This window comes from Meleagris gallopavo, chromosome 31 (assembly GCF_905368555.1).
Source record: "Meleagris gallopavo chromosome 31, MGAL_WU_HG_1.1, whole genome shotgun sequence".
NCBI lineage: Eukaryota > Metazoa > Chordata > Aves > Galliformes > Phasianidae > Meleagris > Meleagris gallopavo.
The window spans coordinates 1,264,847-1,285,186 of NC_139434.1; the positions used below are offsets into that span (position 1 = coordinate 1,264,847).

At 66.6% G+C, this 20,340-nt stretch overlaps 3 protein-coding genes across 7 annotated transcripts; 2 read left to right on the top strand and 1 right to left on the bottom strand.

Annotated features, from left to right (window-relative positions):
* The first annotated feature begins 1,604 nt into the window (after positions 1–1,604).
* Positions 1,605–10,427, top strand: STAT6 (signal transducer and activator of transcription 6). 3 transcript variants are annotated; one of them, XM_085212284.1, is made up of 22 exons: positions 1,605–1,758; positions 4,070–4,200; positions 4,676–4,811; positions 5,783–5,866; positions 5,958–6,096; positions 6,177–6,229; positions 6,315–6,463; positions 6,573–6,704; positions 6,798–6,986; positions 7,063–7,150; positions 7,231–7,353; positions 7,431–7,523; positions 7,614–7,820; positions 7,903–7,997; positions 8,090–8,226; positions 8,304–8,450; positions 8,534–8,603; positions 8,724–8,840; positions 8,927–9,028; positions 9,118–9,198; positions 9,358–9,522; positions 9,633–10,427. In XM_085212284.1, the coding sequence occupies exons 2-22, from the start codon at positions 4,085–4,087 to the stop codon at positions 9,826–9,828; spliced, it is 2,619 nt and encodes an 872-aa protein (XP_085068410.1). In that variant the 5' UTR covers positions 1,605–1,758; positions 4,070–4,084; the 3' UTR covers positions 9,829–10,427. The 3 variants fall into 3 exon arrangements, with proteins under 3 accessions (XP_085068410.1, XP_085068411.1, XP_085068412.1); XM_085212285.1 differs by lacking the exon at positions 1,605–1,758 and having other exon boundaries at positions 4,062–4,200; XM_085212286.1 differs by lacking the exons at positions 1,605–1,758; positions 4,070–4,200; positions 4,676–4,811 and adding an exon at positions 5,046–5,166.
* NAB2 (NGFI-A binding protein 2) lies at positions 10,361–15,477 on the bottom strand. 3 transcript variants are annotated; one of them, XM_085212326.1, is made up of 7 exons: positions 15,229–15,477; positions 12,783–13,581; positions 12,547–12,680; positions 12,011–12,062; positions 11,694–11,820; positions 11,412–11,606; positions 10,361–11,191 (listed from the first exon to the last, which is right to left on the bottom strand). In XM_085212326.1, exons 1-7 carry the CDS (start codon positions 15,411–15,413, stop codon positions 11,097–11,099), a joined length of 1,587 nt encoding a protein of 528 aa, XP_085068452.1. In that variant the 5' UTR covers positions 15,414–15,477; the 3' UTR covers positions 10,361–11,096. The 3 variants fall into 3 exon arrangements, with proteins under 3 accessions (XP_085068452.1, XP_085068455.1, XP_085068454.1); XM_085212329.1 differs by lacking the exon at positions 15,229–15,477 and adding an exon at positions 14,238–14,723; XM_085212328.1 differs by lacking the exon at positions 11,412–11,606 and having other exon boundaries at positions 15,229–15,476.
* On the top strand, positions 15,401–20,270 carry NEMP1 (nuclear envelope integral membrane protein 1). The gene is made up of 10 exons (XM_031557629.2): positions 15,401–16,003; positions 16,335–16,456; positions 16,542–16,761; positions 17,011–17,083; positions 17,395–17,488; positions 17,641–17,755; positions 17,943–18,168; positions 18,443–18,616; positions 18,911–19,101; positions 19,603–20,270. The coding sequence occupies exons 1-9, from the start codon at positions 15,913–15,915 to the stop codon at positions 19,098–19,100; spliced, it is 1,305 nt and encodes a 434-aa protein (XP_031413489.2). The 5' UTR covers positions 15,401–15,912; the 3' UTR covers position 19,101; positions 19,603–20,270.
* Positions 20,271–20,340: the final 70 nt, after the last annotated feature.

Genomic DNA, 20,340 nt, shown 5'->3' on the forward strand with positions numbered 1-20,340 from the left:
GCGCCCCCCGGGCGGAGCTGAGGGGATGGCAGGGGAGGGGGCGGCGGGACGGGGTGGGGTGGGAAGTATGGGGTGGGGAATGGGGGCGTACGGGGGGCTGTGCTATAGGTTGGGGTGTGGGATGAAGGTGGGAGGGGGATGCGATGGGGATGGTCCAGGTTTGGGATGGATGCGGTACGGGTATGGGATGGGAATGGGATTGGGATGGGGATGAGATGGGCATGGTATAGGTTTGGGATGGGTACGATATGGGTACAGTATGGGTATGGGATGGGTATGCTGTGGTTATAGGATGGGTATGGTATAGGTATGGAATGGGAATGGGATGGGTATGGGATGAGAATGGTATAGGTATGGGATGGGGATGGTATAGGTTTGGGATGGGAATGTTATAAGCATGGTGTAGGTATGGGATGGGTTTAGGATGGGTATGGGATGGATATAGAATGGGGATGGGATGGGGATGGTATAGGTATAGGATGGGGCATGGGGGATGGGTTTGGGATGGGAATGGTGTAGGTATGGGATGGGTATGGTATAGGTATGGGATGGGTGTGGGTATGGGATGGATATGGGATGGCTATGGTATAGGTATGATACAGGTATGGAATGGTGTTATAGTGGGAATAGTACGAGTATGGCAGAATAGTGGGAAGGGTGTGGTATGGGTATAGGGTGGGTATAGAATGGGTTTGGTCTAGGTTTGGGATGGGTATGGTACAGGTATAGGATGGGTATGGTATAGACGTGGTGTGGGTGTGGGATGGGTATGGTATAGATTTGGGATAGGTATAGGATGGGTATGGGATGAGTATGGAGTAGGAATGGTGTAAGTTTGGGATGAGTATGGTATAGGCATGGTGTGGGTATGGGATTGATATGGAATGGGACCCCTCTGTCACTTCCTGCATCCCCGCACCCCCACCCACGACAACCACGGCTGCAGTGATGATGTCACAGCTCTGACATCAGAGCCAGACCGTGACGTCACTCCCCATCCCGTGACCCTCCCGCCCCCCCCTCGCGGTGATGTCAGCAGTCACAATTACGACACCGTCCACCCGATGAGGCGGACGGGGGGGGAGTTATGTGGGGGCACCGCGGCTCCAGATGTTGGGGGGTGCGGATGTTCCCGGGGGGGCCGCCGAGACACAGCGGCGGGGGCTGGGGGGCTCCGGGGCTCCTCGGGCGACCGCGGTCCCGGCGGCCCCCCCGGTGTTGGCGGTACCGACGGGGCGGCAGCGGCCCCTGGTGGCTCCGCACGGACCCCGCATGGCCCGGCGGTGCGTGAGGGGGTGCCGCTTCCCCCCACCTCCCCCGTGCCCATCCCGACCCCGCAGCTCGCGGCCCCGCACAACCCGGTGGTTGGAGGGGGGGCGCGGGGGGGGGGGAGCACAGCGGGGTCTGCAGCCGCTTTGGGGCCGAACGGGCGCTGGAACACCGATGAGGGCCCGGGGGTCGCGTGTGGGGCTCACCCGCGGGGCGGCGTTTCTATTGCGGGGACGTGGGGAACCGCGACCCACCCGCGAGGTGACCCGACGTGCGGTGCGGGGTCCCGCAGCCGCCGGTTCGGCCCCGGGGAGCTGCAGGGCCGCCTCCCCCCCCCCCCCTTCGCACTCCCCGCGCGTCTCCTCCCCCTTCCTGGCCTCGGCGCTTTCCGCCGGAGCGGGGCCAACCCCGCAGCCCGGCCGCGCCCGCACCGCCATGCACTGAGGGCCCCGGGCCCGGCCCGGCCCTTCCGAGCGGCCCCCCCCGCAGGTAACGGCGCTGCGGACCGGGAGGGGGGGGGGGTGGAGGTGGGGGCGCGAGGCCACCGCGACCAGAGGGGCTGCGCCCGTAACGGGAGGGAGGGGCGGGTCCGAGCGGGAAGGGCCGAGCGCGGCCCGAACCCCCCCGGGACGCAGCGGGATCGGGTCGGGGGGGTCCGTGCCGCACCCCACAGCCGAGGGAGCCCCACAACGGGGGGGGGGGGGAGAGGGAGCGGTAGGGGGCGCCGGCGGGGGCCGAGTCCGGGCGTGCGGGAAGAGGGAAGTGGGCGCCGCAGCCCCGTCCGGTCCGTCCCGTCGGTGCGGCAGCGTCGGTGCGGGAGCTCCGCTTCTCGGGGGGGGTCGCGAGCGGGAGGGGCCGCGGGTGGGCGAGGGGCTCCTCCGGGGAGCGGGAGGGGAAGGGGGGACACACAGCCCGAGCGCTGGAACGGAGACAGCGGGAGCGGCGCGGGGAGCGCTGCGCGTTGGAGGCGGCCCCGCAGCTGCCGGGGTCCGTCGGGTTCCCGCAGCCCCCGGTGTGGTGGACGCGGTGCGGACGCTGACGGGTGCTCGGGCCCAAAGCCCGTGGCTCCGCACTGCTGACGGAGCGTACGGACGGAGCGCGCGTCCCGGCCCGATGGGAGCGCGGAGGTGCGCGGTCCCGAGCGCCTGCAGCGCCTCGGGGACCCCCGGCAGTCCCGGGGCGGGGGCCGAGGCCGTGGGCCGGGCTGCGTTCGTGCACCGGAACCGGGGCGAGCCGTCCCGCCGCTCTTTTCGCTCCGCACCGGGGGCGAAATCGCTGCTCGGGGCGGGCGGCTGCGCTCAGCGCTCTGCGGGTCCCTCCCCGCCGCGTCCCACCGCAGTCCCGCACCCTGGGGCCGCAGCGCGGTGACGGCACGGGACGGATTCCGCCTCTCGCCTTCGGGGTTTCCCCGGGCGGCAGCGCTCAGCGCTGCCCGGATCCCTGCACTGCGCAGACCCCGAACCCAGACCCTCGCGTCCCATCCCGGCCGCGCGGTGCTGCGGGCGCTGTGCCCCCACGCGGGGCTGCGGACGCTTTGCGGGGCCGCTTTGCGGGGCCGTCCCCGCGGCCTTCTCAGCCGCTTCTCCGCTTCCTCTCCCGTTGGCCGAGCGAACACCACGTGGCCGTCGGTGCCGCAGCGCTGCAGGAAGCGCGGGGACGCGGCGGCTCCGGGATGGCCGCGGTGCGGGAGGAGGAAAACGCGGAGCGATGGGAACTGGCGCGGGGACGGGCAGGAAGAGCAGCACGGCTGCGCCGGAGGAACTGCGGAGACGGAGCCAGCGGGGCCGGGCCTGGCCTCGAGATGCCCGGGGCAGGAGGAGGAGCGCAGCACCGCCGCGGATGGGAGCGGATCCGGGCATGCCCCGCTGGCGTCCCGGCAGCAGCAGCTGCTTCCCTGCGCTCAGCAGAAAGACGGGTTTTAATGGGGAGGAGGGAACGGCGTCCCGGTTCGCTTCCGTGCGTACCGGCAGCCGCTTCTCAGGCGCCGTCGGGGGCGGCGCGGGGATGCAGCGGCTGTGCCGGCCACGAGCGCTGCGTTTCTCCATCCGTGAGCATCAGGAAGGCTCCGTCCCAGCGGCGCAGCTCGCTGTGGGGCCGAGCGGCCGTGGGGTGCGTTCCCCCGGTGCAGACCCCCTCCCCCTCAGGGCTGAGCAGGGCGGTGGGCTCCGCTCTGCAGGTAGAAGTGAATGTGTGGCCGGAAGTTCTGCGCGGGGTTCCTCCCGCAGTCGGTGTGCGGTCCCCGACACCACGGGGTTCCCCCTTGCCCTCCACGCCCTCCTGGGGGTCGTGTCTGCGATGTGAGGCTGTCCCGGGGATGCTCTGTCCCCTCCCCTCTGCTCTGAGTTCCTCCCTGCGCCTCAGCTCTGCTATGGGTTGAGGGCTGTAGGGTGGCCGTGGGGTCCTCCTCTGCCGGCCCCACACCTCGCGGGGCTCTCCGTGGGGTCGGCGGGCGCTGGGGTGCGCCCCGGATGTACTCTCCTTGGGGGCGTATGGGGAGCAGTTCGGCCCCCATCCTACAGGCCGGGGTTGGGGTTCCCAAAACCACCCCTCAGAGCCTTCTCCAATTGCTGCCCCCGTGACTTTGCCGTCCCTCCTGCACCGCCCACCCCCCCGGCACATCCCTGTGCCATCACCCTTTGCGGGAGGCGCCGGGATCCCTCCGAACTGAGGGAAACTGAGGCACAGCCGTGGGCGTCCCCGCGGTACGGCGCTTCCTGCTCCTCCTCCGGGCAGCGGGTTCAGGCGACCCGATCCCATGGGATGGACGCAGCGCGAAGCCCTCGGCGTCCCCTCCCCGCAGGTGACGCTTCCCACCATGTCCCTCTGGAGCATCGTCTCCCAGATGGCGCCGGAGGAGTTCGGCGGAATCTTCGCGGAGTTCCCCCGCAGTCTGCGCTGCGTCCTGGGCGAGTGGCTGGAGAACCAGCCCTGGTGAGCGCCCCGCGGCGCGGGGTGGGGGCTGAACCCGGCGGGGGGGGATCCCGGCCCGGAGCTGAACGAGTGGTGGGGCGGGCAGGGGGAGAGGGGGGGTCCATCCCAGCTCAAGGGCACGGGAGGAGGGGGGCGGAGGCAGAGCCGTGGGGTCGGTGCTCGGATGGAGGTGGGTGCGCTGGGTGGGACTGGGGGCTCCGGGTCGGGGTGGGGGGAGCTCTGTGAGTGGGCAGGGAGTGCAGCTGCCCGCCGAGGCAGTCACGGCCGGGCAGCAGTGGGGTGCACGCATGGGAAGGCTTTTGGGAGGGGGTGTCCTCTCGGTGCGCCGTCTGACCCCCCCTCCGAGTGCTTTGCCTCCTCCCCCGCTGTAATGCAGTGAATTCCCGGCACTGCGGTGGCAGAATTGCCTCATCCCCTTCATCCCCATGGAGCTGTGGGGTTTGCTCCGTGCCCACCCGGCCCCTCTGCCCCACAGGGAGTTCATCCATGGCCCCGACACCTTTTGCACCAGTGTGGCACAGGGGCTGCTCTCAGTGATGCTGGAGAGGCTGCGCAGTGCCGGCGGTGACGGACAGCAGTGCCACATTCTGCAGCAAATCAGCAGCATTGAGGTGCGGGGCTCCTCTGTGTGTCCCCCCATCCCACAGACCCCACAGCCACCTCCCTGCAGCCCCACAGGTTCCCCCCACGCCAACAAGCTGGCCGCCCCACACCTCACATTCCCCATTTTCTGTCGGGCTCTGGGTCTCCCCTTCCTCCCTTTGTCTGCGCAGCGCTTCTCCGCGTTCTCCCGATTGCTGAGTTCTGTGCGTTGCTCTCTGTCTCTTCTCCCTCTCTGACTGCAGATCAGCCCCTGCTCTGTGCTGCTGTGAAGCTCTGTGTGCGGGGGCTGCTCGGTGCTCCCCCCACCCCCCAACCCCGGCTCAGCTCAGGCTGAAAGCTTCTCCTGTTGGTAACACTTTCTATGTACGTTTGGGATGGGGTCAGCTTTCCTTGCAGCTGCTGGGGAGCGGGCAGCCTTGGGGTGCTGCTGCTTGCTTTTGGAAACGTGCAGATGTCGCAGCCTTTCCCTTCTCTCAGAGCCCTCACCTCCTGGGGACCAACCCCAGGATTTCCTCCCCTAAACCCGTGGGCCGCGGAGGCTGGGATGGTCCTGCATTGTGGGGATGGGGGCAGTGCACACTCCGGGTTCCCATTGTGCCGTTGGGGTCCCACCCCACACCAAAGGCAGCTGATGTGGGATGTGCACGAGCGCCGGAGGAGCGGAGCCAACGGGGAAATTCCTCCCCGGGTTCGGTGGAAGGCGCTGATTCACTGGGACAGGGGTGGATGGGAAGGGCCTCCAGACTGCAGCGCTGACGCCTCTGGGGGAGATGTTGCAGAAGTGGGGCTATGGGATTCGGGGTCAGTTTGGCTGCAATTGGAAGTTACTTCACATTTTCTAAGCACAGTTTAGAGGGGTTTGAAGGTTCTGTCTGCCCCACGTGTCGGGTCACAGCCCCTCCAAGCCGGGGGCACACAGATGGGTGGGGTACTCCCAGTGCCCCTCTCCCACCCCTCACCCCCCACTCCCGGTACGCAGGGCGCATACCGGCACGACCCGATGCGTTTGGTGGCCGTCCTGAGAGCCATCCTGGAAGGCGAGAAGGCCGCCGTGCTGCGGAGGGTGCGTCCCCCTCCCCCCACCCCTACCTGCACCACTCGGGGGGTCCCACTCACCGCGTGTCCCATCCCTCCCCCCAACACCACCACCCCAGGACCGCCACCTGCCCCTCAGCTTCCACCGGCGCCAGGAGGAGCTCAAATTCAGCCTGGGGCTGCGGCGGCTGCAGCATCGCGTGCGGGAGGTGCAGGCAGTGCGGGAGCACGGGGCAGCACTGGGGGACGGCCCTGCAGGTGAGGGGTCGGGGGGGGGGAGGTTGGGGTCGAAGGGATGCGCTCCGGTGCCGATGGGTCCGCCCTCTGTTCCTCCACAGCCTCGAATGCGCAGGACCCACAGCTGAAATCGGAAGGGAAAGCACCGGAGAGTGTAGGTGGGGCGGGGGGGTTGGTGTGTGGGGCTCGGTGGGCTCGGTGCCATGCGGACCCCATTGCTGTGCCCCCCCCTCCCCCAGGAGCTGCCCGCGCTCCTCCTGGAGGCCACCAAGGAGCTGGAGGCGGCCAGGCAGCAGGTGCTGAAGCGCATCCAGATCTGGAAGCGGCAGCAGCAGCTGGCGGGGAACGGTGCGCTCTTCGAGGAGAACCTGGCGCCGCTGCAGAAACGGTGGGGGGGGGGCATCGAGGGACCCACGGGACCCCCTGAACCCGTGGGGACACTGCCGTCCCGAGGGGCTCCGGGCCTCAGGGCATCCATTCCCGGTGATTTCTTGCAGGTGCGAAGGTTTGGTGGAGGTTCACTTCCAGCTGCACCAGCAGGTGATGGCGGCGGGCGCAGAGCTGGGGGCTGAGCTGCTGTCCCAACTGCTGGAGAGGCTCAACGAGGTCCTGTCCAGCCTGGTCCGGAGGTGACGCGTGGAGATGGGGCTGCAGGGGGTTGGGGCAGAGCTCGGGGGGCAGGGGGGCCGGTGGGACTGGAGCAGAGTTTGGTGTCCCCCCAGCTCCTTCCTGGTGGAGAAGCAGCCCCCCCAGGTGCTGAAGACACAGACCAAGTTCCAGGCGAGCGTCCGCTTCCTGCTGGGCCCGCAGCTGCTGCAGGCATCCCCCAAACCCTGCATGGTGCGTGCCGATATGGTGACGGAGAAGCAGGCACGGGAGTTGGCACACAGTGCTTACAGCAGCACCCTGAGGTGAGCAGAGCACCCGGCGTGGGGCCGTGACCCCCCCCCCCGGCACCACCCCAACACCCCCTCACCCTCCGCCCAGTGAGAGCACCGGGGAGATGGTGCACAACGTGGTGGCCTTGGAGACCAACCCGGGCAGCGGGACCTGCAGTGCCAACTTCAAGAATGTGGTGAGGGGCAACGCTGGGGGCTTTCGGGTTATGGTGGGGTCCTGGGGGGCTGCTGGACCGCTCGGTGCCCCCCTCCTCAGATGCTGAAGAAGATAAAGCGCTGTGAACGGAAGGGTTCCGAATCGGTGACGGAAGAGAAATGCGCCGTTCTGTTCAGCTGCAGCGTGGGGCTGAGCCCTAGTGGGACCACCATGAGGCTGCAGGTGGGCGAGGCTAGAGGAGGGGGACTTGGGGGGCTGCAAGCTGTGGGGCTGAAGCTGAGCATTGCCCCCCACAACAGGTCCTGTCCCTCCCCATCGTGGTCATCGTCCACGGGAATCAGGACAACAATGCCAAAGCGACGGTGCTGTGGGATAATGCCTTCTCTGAGATCGTGAGCGCAGCGGGGTGGGCTGCGGGAGGGGGGGGGGCATTGCAGGATGAGGTGCACTGATGCTGATTGACCCCCCCCCCACCCCCCCAGGAGAGGGTGCCCTTCGTGGTGGCTGAGCGTGTCCCCTGGGAGAAGATGTGCGAGACGCTGAACCTGAAGTTCACGGCGGAGGTGCAGACCACCAAAGGGCTCCTGAAGGAGCATTACTTCTTCCTGGCTCAGAAAATCTTCAATGACCACAGTGCCACTCCGGAGGACTTCCAGAGCCGCAGCGTCTCCTGGGCACAGTTCAATAAGGTCCGGGTTGGGGGGCTGTGCTGTGGGGAAGGGGAGGGGGTTAGTGTGGCCCTGGGACCCTCACAGCCCTCCCGTGCTCCAGGAGATCCTGCCTGGACGGGGCTTCACCTTCTGGCAGTGGTTCGATGGAGTCCTGGACCTCACCAAGCGGTGCCTCAAGAGCTACTGGTCAGACCGGTGGGTGCTGGGATGGAGCATGGGGCGGTGGGGGGGCGGGGGGGCATGTGTCCATCCGTCCATCCCTCGATGCCATCGGTCTGTCCCCATAGGCTGATCATTGGCTTCATCAGCAAGCAATACGTGTGCAAGCTGCTGAGCACGGAGCCCGACGGAACGTTCCTGCTGCGCTTCAGCGATTCCGAGATCGGGGGGGTCACCATCGCTCACGTCATCCGTGGGAAGGACGGTGAGCTGGGGCGGGCTGCCCCACGTCGGATGTGGGGCAGAGATGCAGTTTTGTGCCTCGTGCCCCCCCCCCCATAGGTTCCAGCCAGGTGGAGAACATTCAGCCTTTCTCTGCTAAGGACCTTTCCATCCGCTCCCTGGGGGACCGCATCCGTGACCTGAGGCAGCTGCGCAACCTCTACCCCAACACCCCCAAGGATCAGGCGTTTGGATGCCACTACAACAGTGAGCCATGGGGGGGCTGGGGGGGTTCCCACGGCGTGTGGGCACCACGCTGGCAGCGCTCAGGGTGCTCTCCTTTCCCACAGAGGAGCAGACAGGGAAGGACGGACGGGGCTACGTCTCCACCGCCATCAAAATGACAGTGGAAAGCGAGAGGTGGGCACGGGGAAGGGGGGGGTGGCAGCCGTGGCGTGGGGGTGGCGAAAAAACAACCCGGGTGGCTCTGAGAGAATCCCTTCCCCTCCCCCATGGTCATCTCCATCTGCACTTCTGTAGGGAACAACCGCCCCAGAGCGCTGCAGGGGGGGGTCCCGAGGCAGCCCAGCCGCCCCTGTTCGCCCTCCCCATGCTACAGCCCGAGCTGCAGCCTGAGAACCTGCTGAGCCCCATCTGGTGAGTGCTCCGGTGAGTGGGGGGGGGGGGGCTACAGAAAACCCCCTCCTGCTGACCCCAACTGTCCCCGCCATGTGCCCTTGCAGCCCCCCCGCCCCGTTCTGTCCCCAGCCCATGGGCAGTTACCCCCCAGGTGAGAGCAGCATCAGCACAATGGTCACCGATGGCCTCCGCTCCTCCTTCCCCAGGTAAGAGCAATGCTGGGGGGGGAGGGGGGGAGGGTGGGAACGGGAGGGTGGGAACACCTCCACCTCATCACACTCTGCTTCCCCCACAGCCCAGGGCCAATGCTCTCCTCACCCCCTCTGGTGATGGACCCTGCCATGCCCCGCTGCCAGGACCCTTTCCGGAACCCCATGTAAGAAGTGGGGGAGGGGCACCCATCCTTTTACCCCCACCCCAGTGCTCCCCACAGGGAAATGTCCCTCCAGCTCTGAATCAATCCCTGTAGCATGGGGCTGGCAGGGAGATGTCCCATGCCCCCCCCAGCCCTTTTCCTCCTTTTTGCCCCCCCCAGGAGCTTTCTACCCAACCAGTTTCTGCCTGGGGAGGGTCCCCCCCAGGTGGAGGGTCCCCACCAGCTGATACCCGGGGGTCCCTCCCCTGAACCCCGAGATGAGGAGATGCCAGAGCTCGGCCCCTTCGAAGCCATCAACACAGCACTGCAGAGCTCCCCGAGGTGGTAAGTGCTGGGGGGGGGGGGGGGAGGCGGAGCACAATGCAGGGGAGGGGTCACCCCGGGGGAGGGGTCACCCCCAGTGACCCCTTGCCCATCACCCCCCCCCCCCTCAGGCTGCCGCCCAGCACAGAGCTGCCCCCTGCCTCTGAGTTTGATCAGTTCCTGCAGGAAATGTCTCTGGAGGACCCCACGTTGTGCCCCCCCTTCACGCCCTCCCCGCAACGCAGTGCGTACCCCAACCCCACTGCATCCTACTGGGGGTTGGGGGAATCCCGTTGGGATGACAGCATCCGCCCAGGGCACGTGTGAGGGGTGGGGAGGGGGGGGGCATCGCGCTGTGCCCCCCCTTCCAATACCGCCCCATTGAGTTGCATGGACTTGGCACAAATTGCGCAGGGGAGGGGGGCTGGGGGGGGACGACGACAGCATTTGGATACCACTCTGTCCCCCCCCGTGCACGCGCTGCACTTTGAAGCACAGAGCCACAGCCCCAGGTGCTGGGGGGGTTGGGGGGGGGCAGGCGGGGGGGGGGGTGCCCATAGCCTCGCACAATGACCCCCACCCACATCACCACCCCAACCCACATTGCCGGGCTCAGCCTCTGCGGGGGCTGTGATGACTCATTCTTGGGGGGGGGGGGGCTGTGCCAGCACAGTGCTCAGCCCCCATCCCCTTTGGGGGGGGCAGGAGGGCAACAGACACCTCCCCTCCTAGGGCCACAAAGCCCCACACACCCAGGGCTGGCGCTTGCTTTGGGGTCTGTTAGCTGTCCCCCCCCCCCCCAGCCCAGAGCAGGGTGAGGAGTGGGGGGGGGTGATGGGGGGAGGGAGGGGGGCAGGACTATAAGCCGTAAAATAAAGTTTTATTCCAAAATAACAAAATAAATAATCTACTGTACACGTTACAAAGGAATTGTCGCTAATGCTCTAAAAAGACACCACGCAGTCCTACGGGGGGGGGGGGGACCCCGGGATGGGGGAGGGGACGGAGGGGGGCACAGCACCCCAGCGCCCGTCTAACACCTGCAGTGCGCCGGGGGGGGGGGGGGGGGGGTGGTAGCAGTGTGACCCCTCCCCGTCACATGAAACCGGAGTGGGCTGTGCGTGGGGGGGGGGCACCGAGCGGGATTTCCTGTGGGGTTATGTACAGTGGGGTGAGTGCATGCGGGGGGGGCGGTGCGTGTGCAAATATGGGGGGGGGGGGGGGACACGACAGCACGTGCGTGCGCTGCGGGGGCTGCGTGCCAGCACCAATCCGGGTGTGGGCGGCTGCACGAGGCGATGAACGGCCTCGGGGGGGCGGATGGGGGGCTCTGCACATCGAGCTTCGGTCCATTTGGGGGTGGGGTCCCGTGCTCAGAACATGGATGGAGGAGGGAATATTGCTGCTGCGGGATGGGGGGGGTGCCCGCTGCGGCTGAGGTAACCGTGCGGGGGGGTGGGATGTGGGGGGACAGTGGTGAAGCCCCCCCACCCGGCACCCACTGCCCCACTGCTGCTGGCCCCCCGGCTCTCCGCCCGTTATTGCTTCGTTAGTCGTGGGGGGGGGAGAGGGGGAAAGGTGAGGGGCGCGGGGCTTCACTGCCGGCTGTTTTCCTGCTCCACCTTGATGGTGCCGCGGGGGGGGTCTGGGGGGGCCGGGGGGCCGCGCTCCGCCAATGCGTCCTCGAACTCTGCGGGGAGAGAGGAGTCGGAGCCCCAGTGAGTGCCGGGGGGAGGCAGCGCCAGCAGCCCCCGCGGGCTCCGTGAGGCCGGGGTGCTCACAAGGGACGGGGGTTGGGGCGGGCAGGACGGGGCACACCTGGAGATCCCCTATGGCTGGGGCTCTCCTGGAGGGGGGCTCGCTTGGGGGCTTCCCTGGGGCTGGGATGGGGGGGGGGTTGGGGGGCTCACCTGGGGGTTTCCCAGGCAGGCAGGGGCTGAGCCGCCCCACGCGTTCGTGGGAGACCAATCGCGCCAGGCGCAGCCCCTCATCCATCAGCGTCTGCTGCAGAATGTGCCGGCTCCAAAGCCCGTGCGGGGGGAGCGCGAGGGGCGCATCGGGGGCAGCGCCGGGCGGGGGGGTCAGCCGGGGACAGAGCCCCGCCGCTGCGAAGAGAGGGAAAGGGTCACCCCGGGGAGCTCGGGGAGGGATGGGGGAGGGCGGCCATCTGCCCCGCGCTGCCCCCCACTCACCCTGAGCGTGGCCGTCCAGGCTCTCTCCGACCGCTCCTCCCGCATCCTCCTCATTGCCGACTCGGTACGGGGGTGCGTGGAGGTCCGATCCCAGCGGGGGGGGGTCGGGGCGGCTCTGCTCCCCCACCTGCACGGAACACAACGGGTGAGCGCCGGCCCCCCCCCCACCTCCCGCGTACGGCCCCGAGCGCACCGAGCCGTCACACCTACGTGTGGGCGACCGCTGCCCACGCTCACAGCTGTGCATGCACGCACACGCGTGTGCACCCCCGGTGCACGCATCCCCCCTCCCTCTCCGCATGCAGCCCCGCACCCACCTCCTGTTTGAGCCGCTTGGCCGCGTTGGCCCCGCCGTCCTCGGGCTGCGCCCTGTGCGGGTGGGAGCACAAAGGGCTGCGTCAGTGCGGGGGCAGCACCGCACGGTTCCCCCCTACGCTGCGGGGCGGTGCTGTGGGGCGCAGCGGGTTCTGGCACAGATGGAACCAAAGCGGGGGGGGCAGAGGGAGCAGAGTAGCGCCAGCAGAGCCTTCGGGGGGAGGGGGGGGAAGGGAGCTCGGGACCGGGGAGGCCAGGACGGGAGAACTCAGGACAGGGGGATTCAGGACGGGTTTCCCCCTCGATCTCCAACAGCATCCTCCATACTGTGCCCCCCTCCCCCCACCTCCCCCCAAACCCGCACACTGAGGCACCAAACTGCCTCGGCAATGGAAAGGGGAACTCGCGGCCCCCACCCCCGCCCGGAATTGCCGGCGGTGGAGGTGGTGGCGGTGGTGCAGCTCCCATGGGGGGAACCCCACGTGTGGGCTGCGAGGAGGGGGGGAAGGAGGGGATGCTGGGGGACCCCGGCGCTCACCTGGACACCTTGAGCGAGGACAGGTAGGTGCTCTCCCTCGCGACCTGTCGCGACAGCGAGAAGAGCTCAACGCGCCGCAGCAGCAGCGAATTGTCCCGCAGGCAAAACTGCGCGGCCGCCTCATTGATGATGAGCTGCGGGCACAGAGCCGTGAGTGGCACCGGGGGGGGCACGGCGAGCCCCCAGCCCGGCACTCCCCCCCATCCCCTGGGGGGCACCCCCACCCCGACCCCCACCTCGTGCAGCGTCAGCTGTTTGCCCTCCCGGCGCCGCGCATCACCGCGGCCGTAGATCGCGCTGTGCCGCCGGATCTCCTCTTCCTTCTGCCGGTCGCCGTCTTCCAGCTGGAAGATGTGCCCGACGGCTTTGGCCAACTTCTTATTGAGCTTCAGCAGAGCCCGCAGCTCCGCGTCCCCCCCCCGGGGGCAGCTCTGCAGCAGCCGCTCGACGCTCTCCGCCACCGTCCGCACCAACTCCGGCTCCAACACGTCGCCGCTCGACGGCTGCTCGGTGCCCCCCGGGGAGAAGGGAGGAGCGCCCGGCTCCTCATCCCCACCGCCCTCCGATTCGGGGGTGCTCCTACCCGGCCACGGAGGCACCCCCGATGGCGACAGCTTCTCCGGGGCTTCCGTGGGGCTGCGAGCGGGGGGCGTCCCTGCACTTCCCCCCCCTTTCCCCGCAGCCTCGCTGGGGCTGGCGTGCCCGTTGCTGAGCGATTTGCGCCCGCTCCCGTCGGACAGCTTGAAGAGAGGGATGCTGCTGACGGGCACGGCCGGCACCGGCTGGCTGAACAGCCCCGGGTTGGACGCCCACTCTCGCAGTGCCTTCTGCAGGCGGCGGACGTGCAGCGGTTTGGTGGCCATGCCCACCAGCGCCATGATCTCCAGGAACTCCTCCTCGCCCGCCTCGCACAGCTGCTGCACGTCGTCCCCTCCTTGCTGGATGAAGGTCTCGTAGTAGCCCAGCAGGTTGGCACGCTGCAGCACCCGGTACAGCTGCAGCTCCCCCAGCGTCCGAGGCACAGCCATGGCGCGCCTGTGGGACAGACAGACGGCGTGACGGACGGACACCCCTACAATCCCCGGGTCTGAGGTGCACCCCCCCACGCCTTTTGGCCCGGGGGCACTCAGGGGGCTCCACTGAGCATCCAGAGCCACACGTGCAACCCAGGCCGCACCCACAGCGGCCCCGACCCTAACGCAGACACGAGTGGGGCCCCACTGGGGAGAGCTGGGAACCCCCCCCGGTCCCCATCCCACACCCCACGGCCCCACCCGTGCCCCCACCCCACGGGGCACCGCTGAGGGCAGAACACACCCGCGGCTGCCCCAGTCCTTCCCAACCCCACGGGGACAGCAATGTCCCAGCAAGCCCAGCCCCCCCACCCTTTGGCCTGGAGGTGCCCAGAGGGCTCTGCAGACCCCAGCGGGCACTCAGGGCCGCGCGTGCTCCCTTGGCCAGGCTGGACCCCACACCCACATCTCCCCCGATCCCAACACGGACACGAGTGTGGCCCCGCGGCAGGGCTGTGAACCCCCCCACCATTCACACATCACGGACCCACCCGTGCCCCCAACCCACGTGGAGCAAAACACACCCAGGGCTGCCCCGACCCTCCCCCAACCCCACGGGTACAGCGATGTCACGACGCAGCTCCCGACCCCCCGCTTTCCCCCCTCCCGCTCGCTCACCGCGGGCTGCAGCCCCGTCCGGCCGCTACGCGCGCCCCGTGAGCATGGACGGACCGTTCCGGGGGGCTCGGGAATCCCGGGGGGTGTTCGGGGGTCCCGCGGCCGCGCCGTGCGCGTTCGCTCCACCGCGCCGCGCCGCTCTGCGCGCCGCCCACACGGGCGGTACCGAGAAATAGCAGCGGCCCCGGCTGCGGCGCGGCGTGGGAGGCTCCGGAGGCGGATCCCGCGGCTGCCGCCCCCGCTGAGCGCGGCGTGGGAGGCGGCAGCGGGGAGGGGGGCAACCGTAGGACCGCCTTATCCCCCCAGCCGAACCGGGACGGGAGGGAGCGGGTGCACTCAGGGCGTGCGTCGGCACCGGGGGTCCCGTCGGGCAGAGCGCGGAGAACCGACGGAGAGTAGATGGGAAGCGGGGTGGGGGTCCCGGGCGGGCGCTGCTCGGGCAATCGGAGCCCGCGCGGGGGACACCCGCATCTCAGAGAGCACGGCTGTCACCAGGGGTGTCGGTGCTACAACCCCCCAGCCCGCCTTCCGGCTGTGGGACCGCCGCGGGGTCCGAGCACCGCCGCTCAGCCTCCCGCGGGGCGGGGAGGAAGGAAGGGGGGATTTCAGAGCGAGCAGCCCGAGCGGGTCGGGTCGGGTCGGGTCGGGTCCGGTCCGTTCCGGTGGGAGCGGAGGAATCTTTCAGTCCCCTCCCCCCCAGCACCCCGCGGGCATCGCCCCGACCCCCCCGGGCTTCAGCACGGCTCTATTTATACCGCGCCGGCGCCACCGCCCCCGCGCCCTCTGCCCCGCGTGGGGGGGGGACACGACAGCCCAGCGCCGCGTTCCGGGGCTGTCGGGGGCGGTGGGGGTCCCGCCCCGCTCCATCCCCATAGCGCAGCCCCGCTCCGCACCCCCCACCCCCCAGGCCCCCCACGGCCGAGCTGTCCCAGGTCCCCCCCCGCCCCCCTCCCCGGTCCGGCCGTTCCCAGGCTGCCCCCGGCTGACGCACATCCTCCGCCCACGGCCCCGCCGCTTCCCGGCTCCGCCGCCCACGACCCGGGGGGGCCGCCCGAGCCCGATCCGCCCACGGAGCCGAGCGCCGGGGGGACGGGGGAGGCTGCTGAGCACGGCCGGTGCTCCCCCCCGCCCCTCCTGAGCCGCCCCCTCCCCACGTTGAGGGTCCCGGGGGAGCATCACGCAGCCGAGCGGAGCCCGGCGCCGGGACCGCTGCCCCGCGCCCCGCGGAGACCCCCACGCAAACAACGAGGTGCCGCCTCCTGATAGGCGGAGCCGCTTGTCAATCAAGCCGGCTAGGAGGAGAGGGGCGGGAGAGCCTAGGCTGAGCGCTGATTGGCTAAGGTGGATGCCTGTCAAATTCGTTGCTAAGGTGGGGCTCGCGGTTGCTATGGTGTGGGCCGGCTTCGAGATTGAGTGGAGCTCGTGGTGGTCTCCTTGGTAACTGTGGGCGGGACCAAATCCTGGTCCTGCCTAGGCCTGCTGATAGGCCGAATGCGCTGTCAGTCAATACTGCAGGCGACGAAAACCTCTCGAAGCCGCCTTCCTATTGGTCCCTTTAGCCGTCACCGATTGATGACGTCACGTGGGCCTCGCGCTTTCATTGGATGTTACCTTGTACTCCCTTGCAGTCGCCGGTGTGGGTGGGGCGGCGGAAGCGGAAGTTGGCGGGGACGCCATGGCGGGAGGGATGAAAGCGGTCCCGGGGCGGCGGCGGATCCTGGGCGCGCTGCTGCTCCTCCTTCTGCCGCCTCCGCTGGGCGGTGCCGGTGCGCGGTGTGATTTTATACGGGGCTTTCACGGGCGGCGAGCAGCGTCCCCATGGGGCGCTGGATGGCGTCGTAGGTCCGGCCACGTGCGGCGCTCCGGGCCTGAGGGGCCTCGAGTGGGGCTGGGGGGGGCTCACGTTGGGCCGGGGGCTCCGGGGGGGGCGGTCGTGGGGTGACTCAGCGCGTCCCGGCTGAGGGCTCGTCCTGTTCCACCGCGTGTGGACGGCGGGGTCCCTCGGGAGGAGAGCACCCCGCCGCAGAGCGGGTGGCAGCGGACTCTCGCGTTCCCGTTGCGTTTCTGAGTTTTCTTCCTCTGCTCTGCGCTGTGAAGGCGTTGGGGAGGAGGTGATCGTGCTGCAGGAGGGCTCTGAGTGCTGCCACAACACCTCGCGCCACTTCTGCTACACCAACGTGCGCAGCCCCTGCTGGCGAGACATCTGGACCAGGATGCAGGTGAGGGGAGGTGGGATCCTCCCCCCGGGCTGCAGGGCTGAGCCCAACCTGAGGATGCCCACGTCTGCTTTCTCCCCCTGCGCAGATCCGGGTGAACAGCAACCACGTGATCCGTGTCACCCAGGTGGGCAGCGAGGAGGAGCTGAGGGAGTTGGAGGAGTCCAAGGTGTGGAATTTCCTCTCCTCCCTGCTGAAGGAGAAACTGAACAGCACCAACATCGACATGGATCTCTACAGCAACAAAACCTGCCTGAAGGTTGAGCTGTTGGAGGCTGGCACCAGATACTGCATTGTGCTGTCCCGCTGTACGTCTGGTCTGTGGGCAGTGGGTCCTCCCATAAGGGACAGCAAGCTTGTGCTGCTGCATACAGTAAAGAAGAATGGGCTTGCAGAGGAGGAATACTTGGATACGGAATGGGAGGGACACGGGGCACTTGTCAGAGCTTTGCCTCGGGCATTGCCTCTCCTTGCTTGCTGTCAGTGTGTCAGAATGGAGCTTGCACTCAGCACACCCTGCTGGGAGTTCTCCTAATCTGGGCTTCTTGTTCTTCCAGGGTTTGACCCTAAACTGTTCCTGGTTTTCTTCCTGGGCCTGTTGTTGTTCTTCTGTGGGGACGTGCTGAGCAGGTGAGTTGCCTCCTGTCCACCATGGGCTGGATTTGCAGAGTGGCTCCTTTGTGCGCGTGATGTGGGAAGGCAGAGTATTTCTGTCTGCTTCTCTGAGCCTGCAGGGCTTGCCAGGCCTCACTCCATGAGCTCTATGGCCCTCTGTGCAATTTCTCTGTGAAATTTTGGGAATGTGAGGTGCCTTTCTGTTGGCACTGGGTGCTGGGATGCTCAGCCTACATGCTCCCGGGGTTTACTGCCAGCAGATGTGTTTGTGCACAGATATCATCTCACAAGCTGTGAAACACCTTGTGCACATGTGATCTCTGCAGGAGCCAGCTTTTCTTCTACTCAGCTGGGATAAGCATTGGCTTGCTGGCCTCGCTGCTCATCCTCATCTACGTGATGTCCAAGGCCATGCCCAAGGTGAGCAAAACTCTGGGTGATGGATTTTGTGGCCTCGTTCTGTTTTGTCGTGGATCTGGTCTCACACAGAGCAGGGTGTAGTAGTTGAAGGGATGCAGCTATCAATGTCTTCTGCCAACAGCCTCTCTTGGTTCTCATGTTTCCTCTCCTAGAAAAGTCCTGTTTACTTCCTGCTGCTAGGAGGCTGGTCCTTTTCCCTGTACCTGCTTCAGCTGGTCTTCAAGAACCTGCGGGAGATATGCAAGTCCTACTGGCAGTACCTGCTGGGTAGGTGTGGGCTCTCAGACCCACCAGTTCACCACACCACGTGGCTCTTTCTGAGAGGGGGGCTCCTGAGAGGGGGGAAACTGCAGCACTAGGTTTGGCTGCAGCCCTGGCAGGCGCTGCTCAGCATCTCTAGATTGAGGCAGTGCCATGGAAGCACCCCACGCCCGATTCCTCTGCTCTCCTGCAGGCTACCTGCTGCTCATGGGCTTTGTGAGCTTTGGAGTGTGCTACAGGTACGGCCCGCTGGAGAATGAGCGCAGCATCAACCTGCTCTCCTGGGCCCTGCAGCTCCTGGGCCTGGCACTGATGTATTTGGGCATCCAGATCCGCCCCATCGCCCTGGCCTTGGTGCTCATCGCTGTCTGCACCAAGAACATGGACTACCCCCTGCAGTGGATCTATGGTGTCTACAAGTGAGTGAGTGCTGCTGACTCTCAGTTCCCCAGTCAGGGTGGGCTGCTGCACGGAACCTACATTGCAGAACCAGGGCGTTTGTGCTGGGGTGGGAACACGGGGAAGGCTGCCTCCTTCCTCCCCGGGTCGGTGCGACGCAGCATCCCACTCCTCGCAGCTGGGGGTCTCTCTCAGGAGCAAGATGCAGAGGCCAGAGGGACGTGCTGTGCGCTGCTCCTGACCCTGCTCCTGGGGGCCCAGTCTGAGCAATAATCGCTGCTATTCTGCTGGTAGGAGAGCACAGAGTGCCCGGCTGGGGCCGAGCCCCCCTCGCCTGCTGACCGAAGAGGAATATCGCATTCAGGGTGAAGTGGAGACACGTAAGGCCCTCGAGGAGCTTCGAAACTACTGCAGAAGCCCAGATTTCTCTGCCTGGACTGCAGTGTCCCGCATCCAATCTCCCAAAAGGTAACATCCCCTGGGAGTGAGGTGGCCAACCTCATCTGGAAGCTCACAGTTGCTCCGTGCTGCCACCTGTGGCTCTAGAGAAAGGGAGGCTGAGGTACTGAAGGTCCCTGCGGTGTGGAAACAGGGCACGCAGCAAAACAAGGACGGATAACTGCAGCTCTGACCCAGCCTTCTCTATGCTGGATGCAGCTCTGCCCACGGCTGAGCATGCACAATGAGCCCTCAAAGCCATTCCCTCATGCCAGGACACTCAGATGTAACCACACAGTGAGTTTCTTTGCTGCTTCTTCCCAGGTTTGCTGAGTTTGTGGGTGGTTCCTCCCACCTCACTGCCAGCGAGGTGTCCTTCCATGAGCAGGAGTACGGCCTGGGCGGGGAGTTCCTCGAGGAGCAGCTTTTTGAGGAGGATGAGGAGGAAGATTTTCTCTATGGAGAGACAGCACGAGCTGCTTGTGGTCCCACAACCCGCCTGACTGCTGATTGAGGTCAGCTGCCCCACAACCACAAGGGAGAGCAGCAAAACCGCTGTGGCTCCTCACTTCCCTGACACCTGCGGTGCCCAAAACCCTCTGTTCAGGGCTGAGCTGGTGTTGCTGTGCCCAGCATCTCCGATTCCACCCCAAGCTGGGCTGCTGCAAGCCTGGCTCTGCTGCAGAGCTGCTAGGAAAATGAAGGGAGGGTAACTCCTACCCAGCTGAGGCACAAAAGCTTTATCAGTGCAGCTCTCTGTGGCAGAAGGGTGCAGGGAGTTGACTTGTGGGGACGCTGAGATCTGCGCTGCTGGTGTGGCACCCTGGTCCTGACTGGAGGTGGACTGGAGCCATCCTGGTTCTCGGTGCATTTGCTTGTGGTGCACACATTGTAGGGGCTTCCTGTGGGGCACACTGAGCCCTGTGCCCCACTGCTGCTGCCATAGGGGACATAAGGAGCCCCTCTGCTCTGGGTGCACACACCCTCTCTCTGCCAAGGGCATCTCTGCCTTTCAGGGTGTGGATGGAGCAAAAGGTCCGTCTCGCGTGCGTGTCCCCACCGGGATGACACGTTTATAGGGGGAACTTTGGACCTCTCCTGACAGTACCTGCGTGCTCAGCACCTGCTTGCTGCCAGGCTGCTCCTCCTCGTGCTGCTGCTCACCAAAGCTGTGACTCTGTCTTGTTTTAATACCAAAAACCCCGTGCTTCCTGGGCAGAGATGCAGCTCCTCTGGCTCACTGCAGAGCTCAAGGAACACTTGTGAAGGTGTCTGTGATACGGGTCCTGCTCCCAGCGGGTGGGAGCTGCTGCTGCTCTCTGCTTGCAGCCCTCTGGCCTCAGGGGCTGTTCCCACAATGCAGGGTGGGAGCTCTGCTGCTGGCAGTCAGGACAGTACAAACTTTGACAAAGCGCAAGCATAGAGGAAATGCCCCAATCTATGCAACGTTTTAGCAATAAACCTGCCTTCCTGTAAGCCTTACTGCCCTCCTGCTGCTGCCTAAACGCCTCTCGCTTGTGCTGCTGCCCCTGGCTTTGCTGTCCATTTGTTTCTGGCCCAGGTTTTCTTCCCCTGCCCCCTGCTTTGGTGCAAGCAACCTCTATAGATGCTTCTCCCCCGTCCGTTTCGTGTGGCTAATGCAGACTGACGATTGTATTTTTTAATAAAGGTGTATTTTCATGACCGTGAGTCTCAGTTGTCCATTCGTTCTGCTCCCCTCTGCCCACTGCAGGGCCCTTTGCTGGCAGCCCGGG

Coding starts and splice junctions, on each gene's coding strand:
- STAT6 (XM_085212284.1), top strand. CDS start 4,085: ATGTCCCTCTGGAGCATCGTCTCCCAGATGGCGCCGGAGGAGTTCGGC. Junction 6,705..6,797: donor CTGTCCAGCCTGGTCCGGAG/GTGACGCGTGGA, acceptor GTGTCCCCCCAG/CTCCTTCCTGGTGGAGAAGC. Junction 9,029..9,117: donor CTCCGCTCCTCCTTCCCCAG/GTAAGAGCAATG, acceptor CTTCCCCCACAG/CCCAGGGCCAATGCTCTCCT.
- NAB2 (XM_085212326.1), bottom strand. CDS start 15,413: ATGCTCCCCCGGGACCCTCAACGTGGGGAGGGGGCGGCTCAGGAGGGG. Junction 13,582..15,228: donor CGGGGCCGTGGGCGGAGGAT/GTGCGTCAGCCG, acceptor TCTGTCCCACAG/GCGCGCCATGGCTGTGCCTC. Junction 12,681..12,782: donor AACAGCTGACGCTGCACGAG/GTGGGGGTCGGG, acceptor CTGTGCCCGCAG/CTCATCATCAATGAGGCGGC.
- NEMP1 (XM_031557629.2), top strand. CDS start 15,913: ATGGCGGGAGGGATGAAAGCGGTCCCGGGGCGGCGGCGGATCCTGGGC. Junction 17,084..17,394: donor TGTGGGGACGTGCTGAGCAG/GTGAGTTGCCTC, acceptor TGATCTCTGCAG/GAGCCAGCTTTTCTTCTACT. Junction 17,489..17,640: donor TGTCCAAGGCCATGCCCAAG/GTGAGCAAAACT, acceptor TTCCTCTCCTAG/AAAAGTCCTGTTTACTTCCT.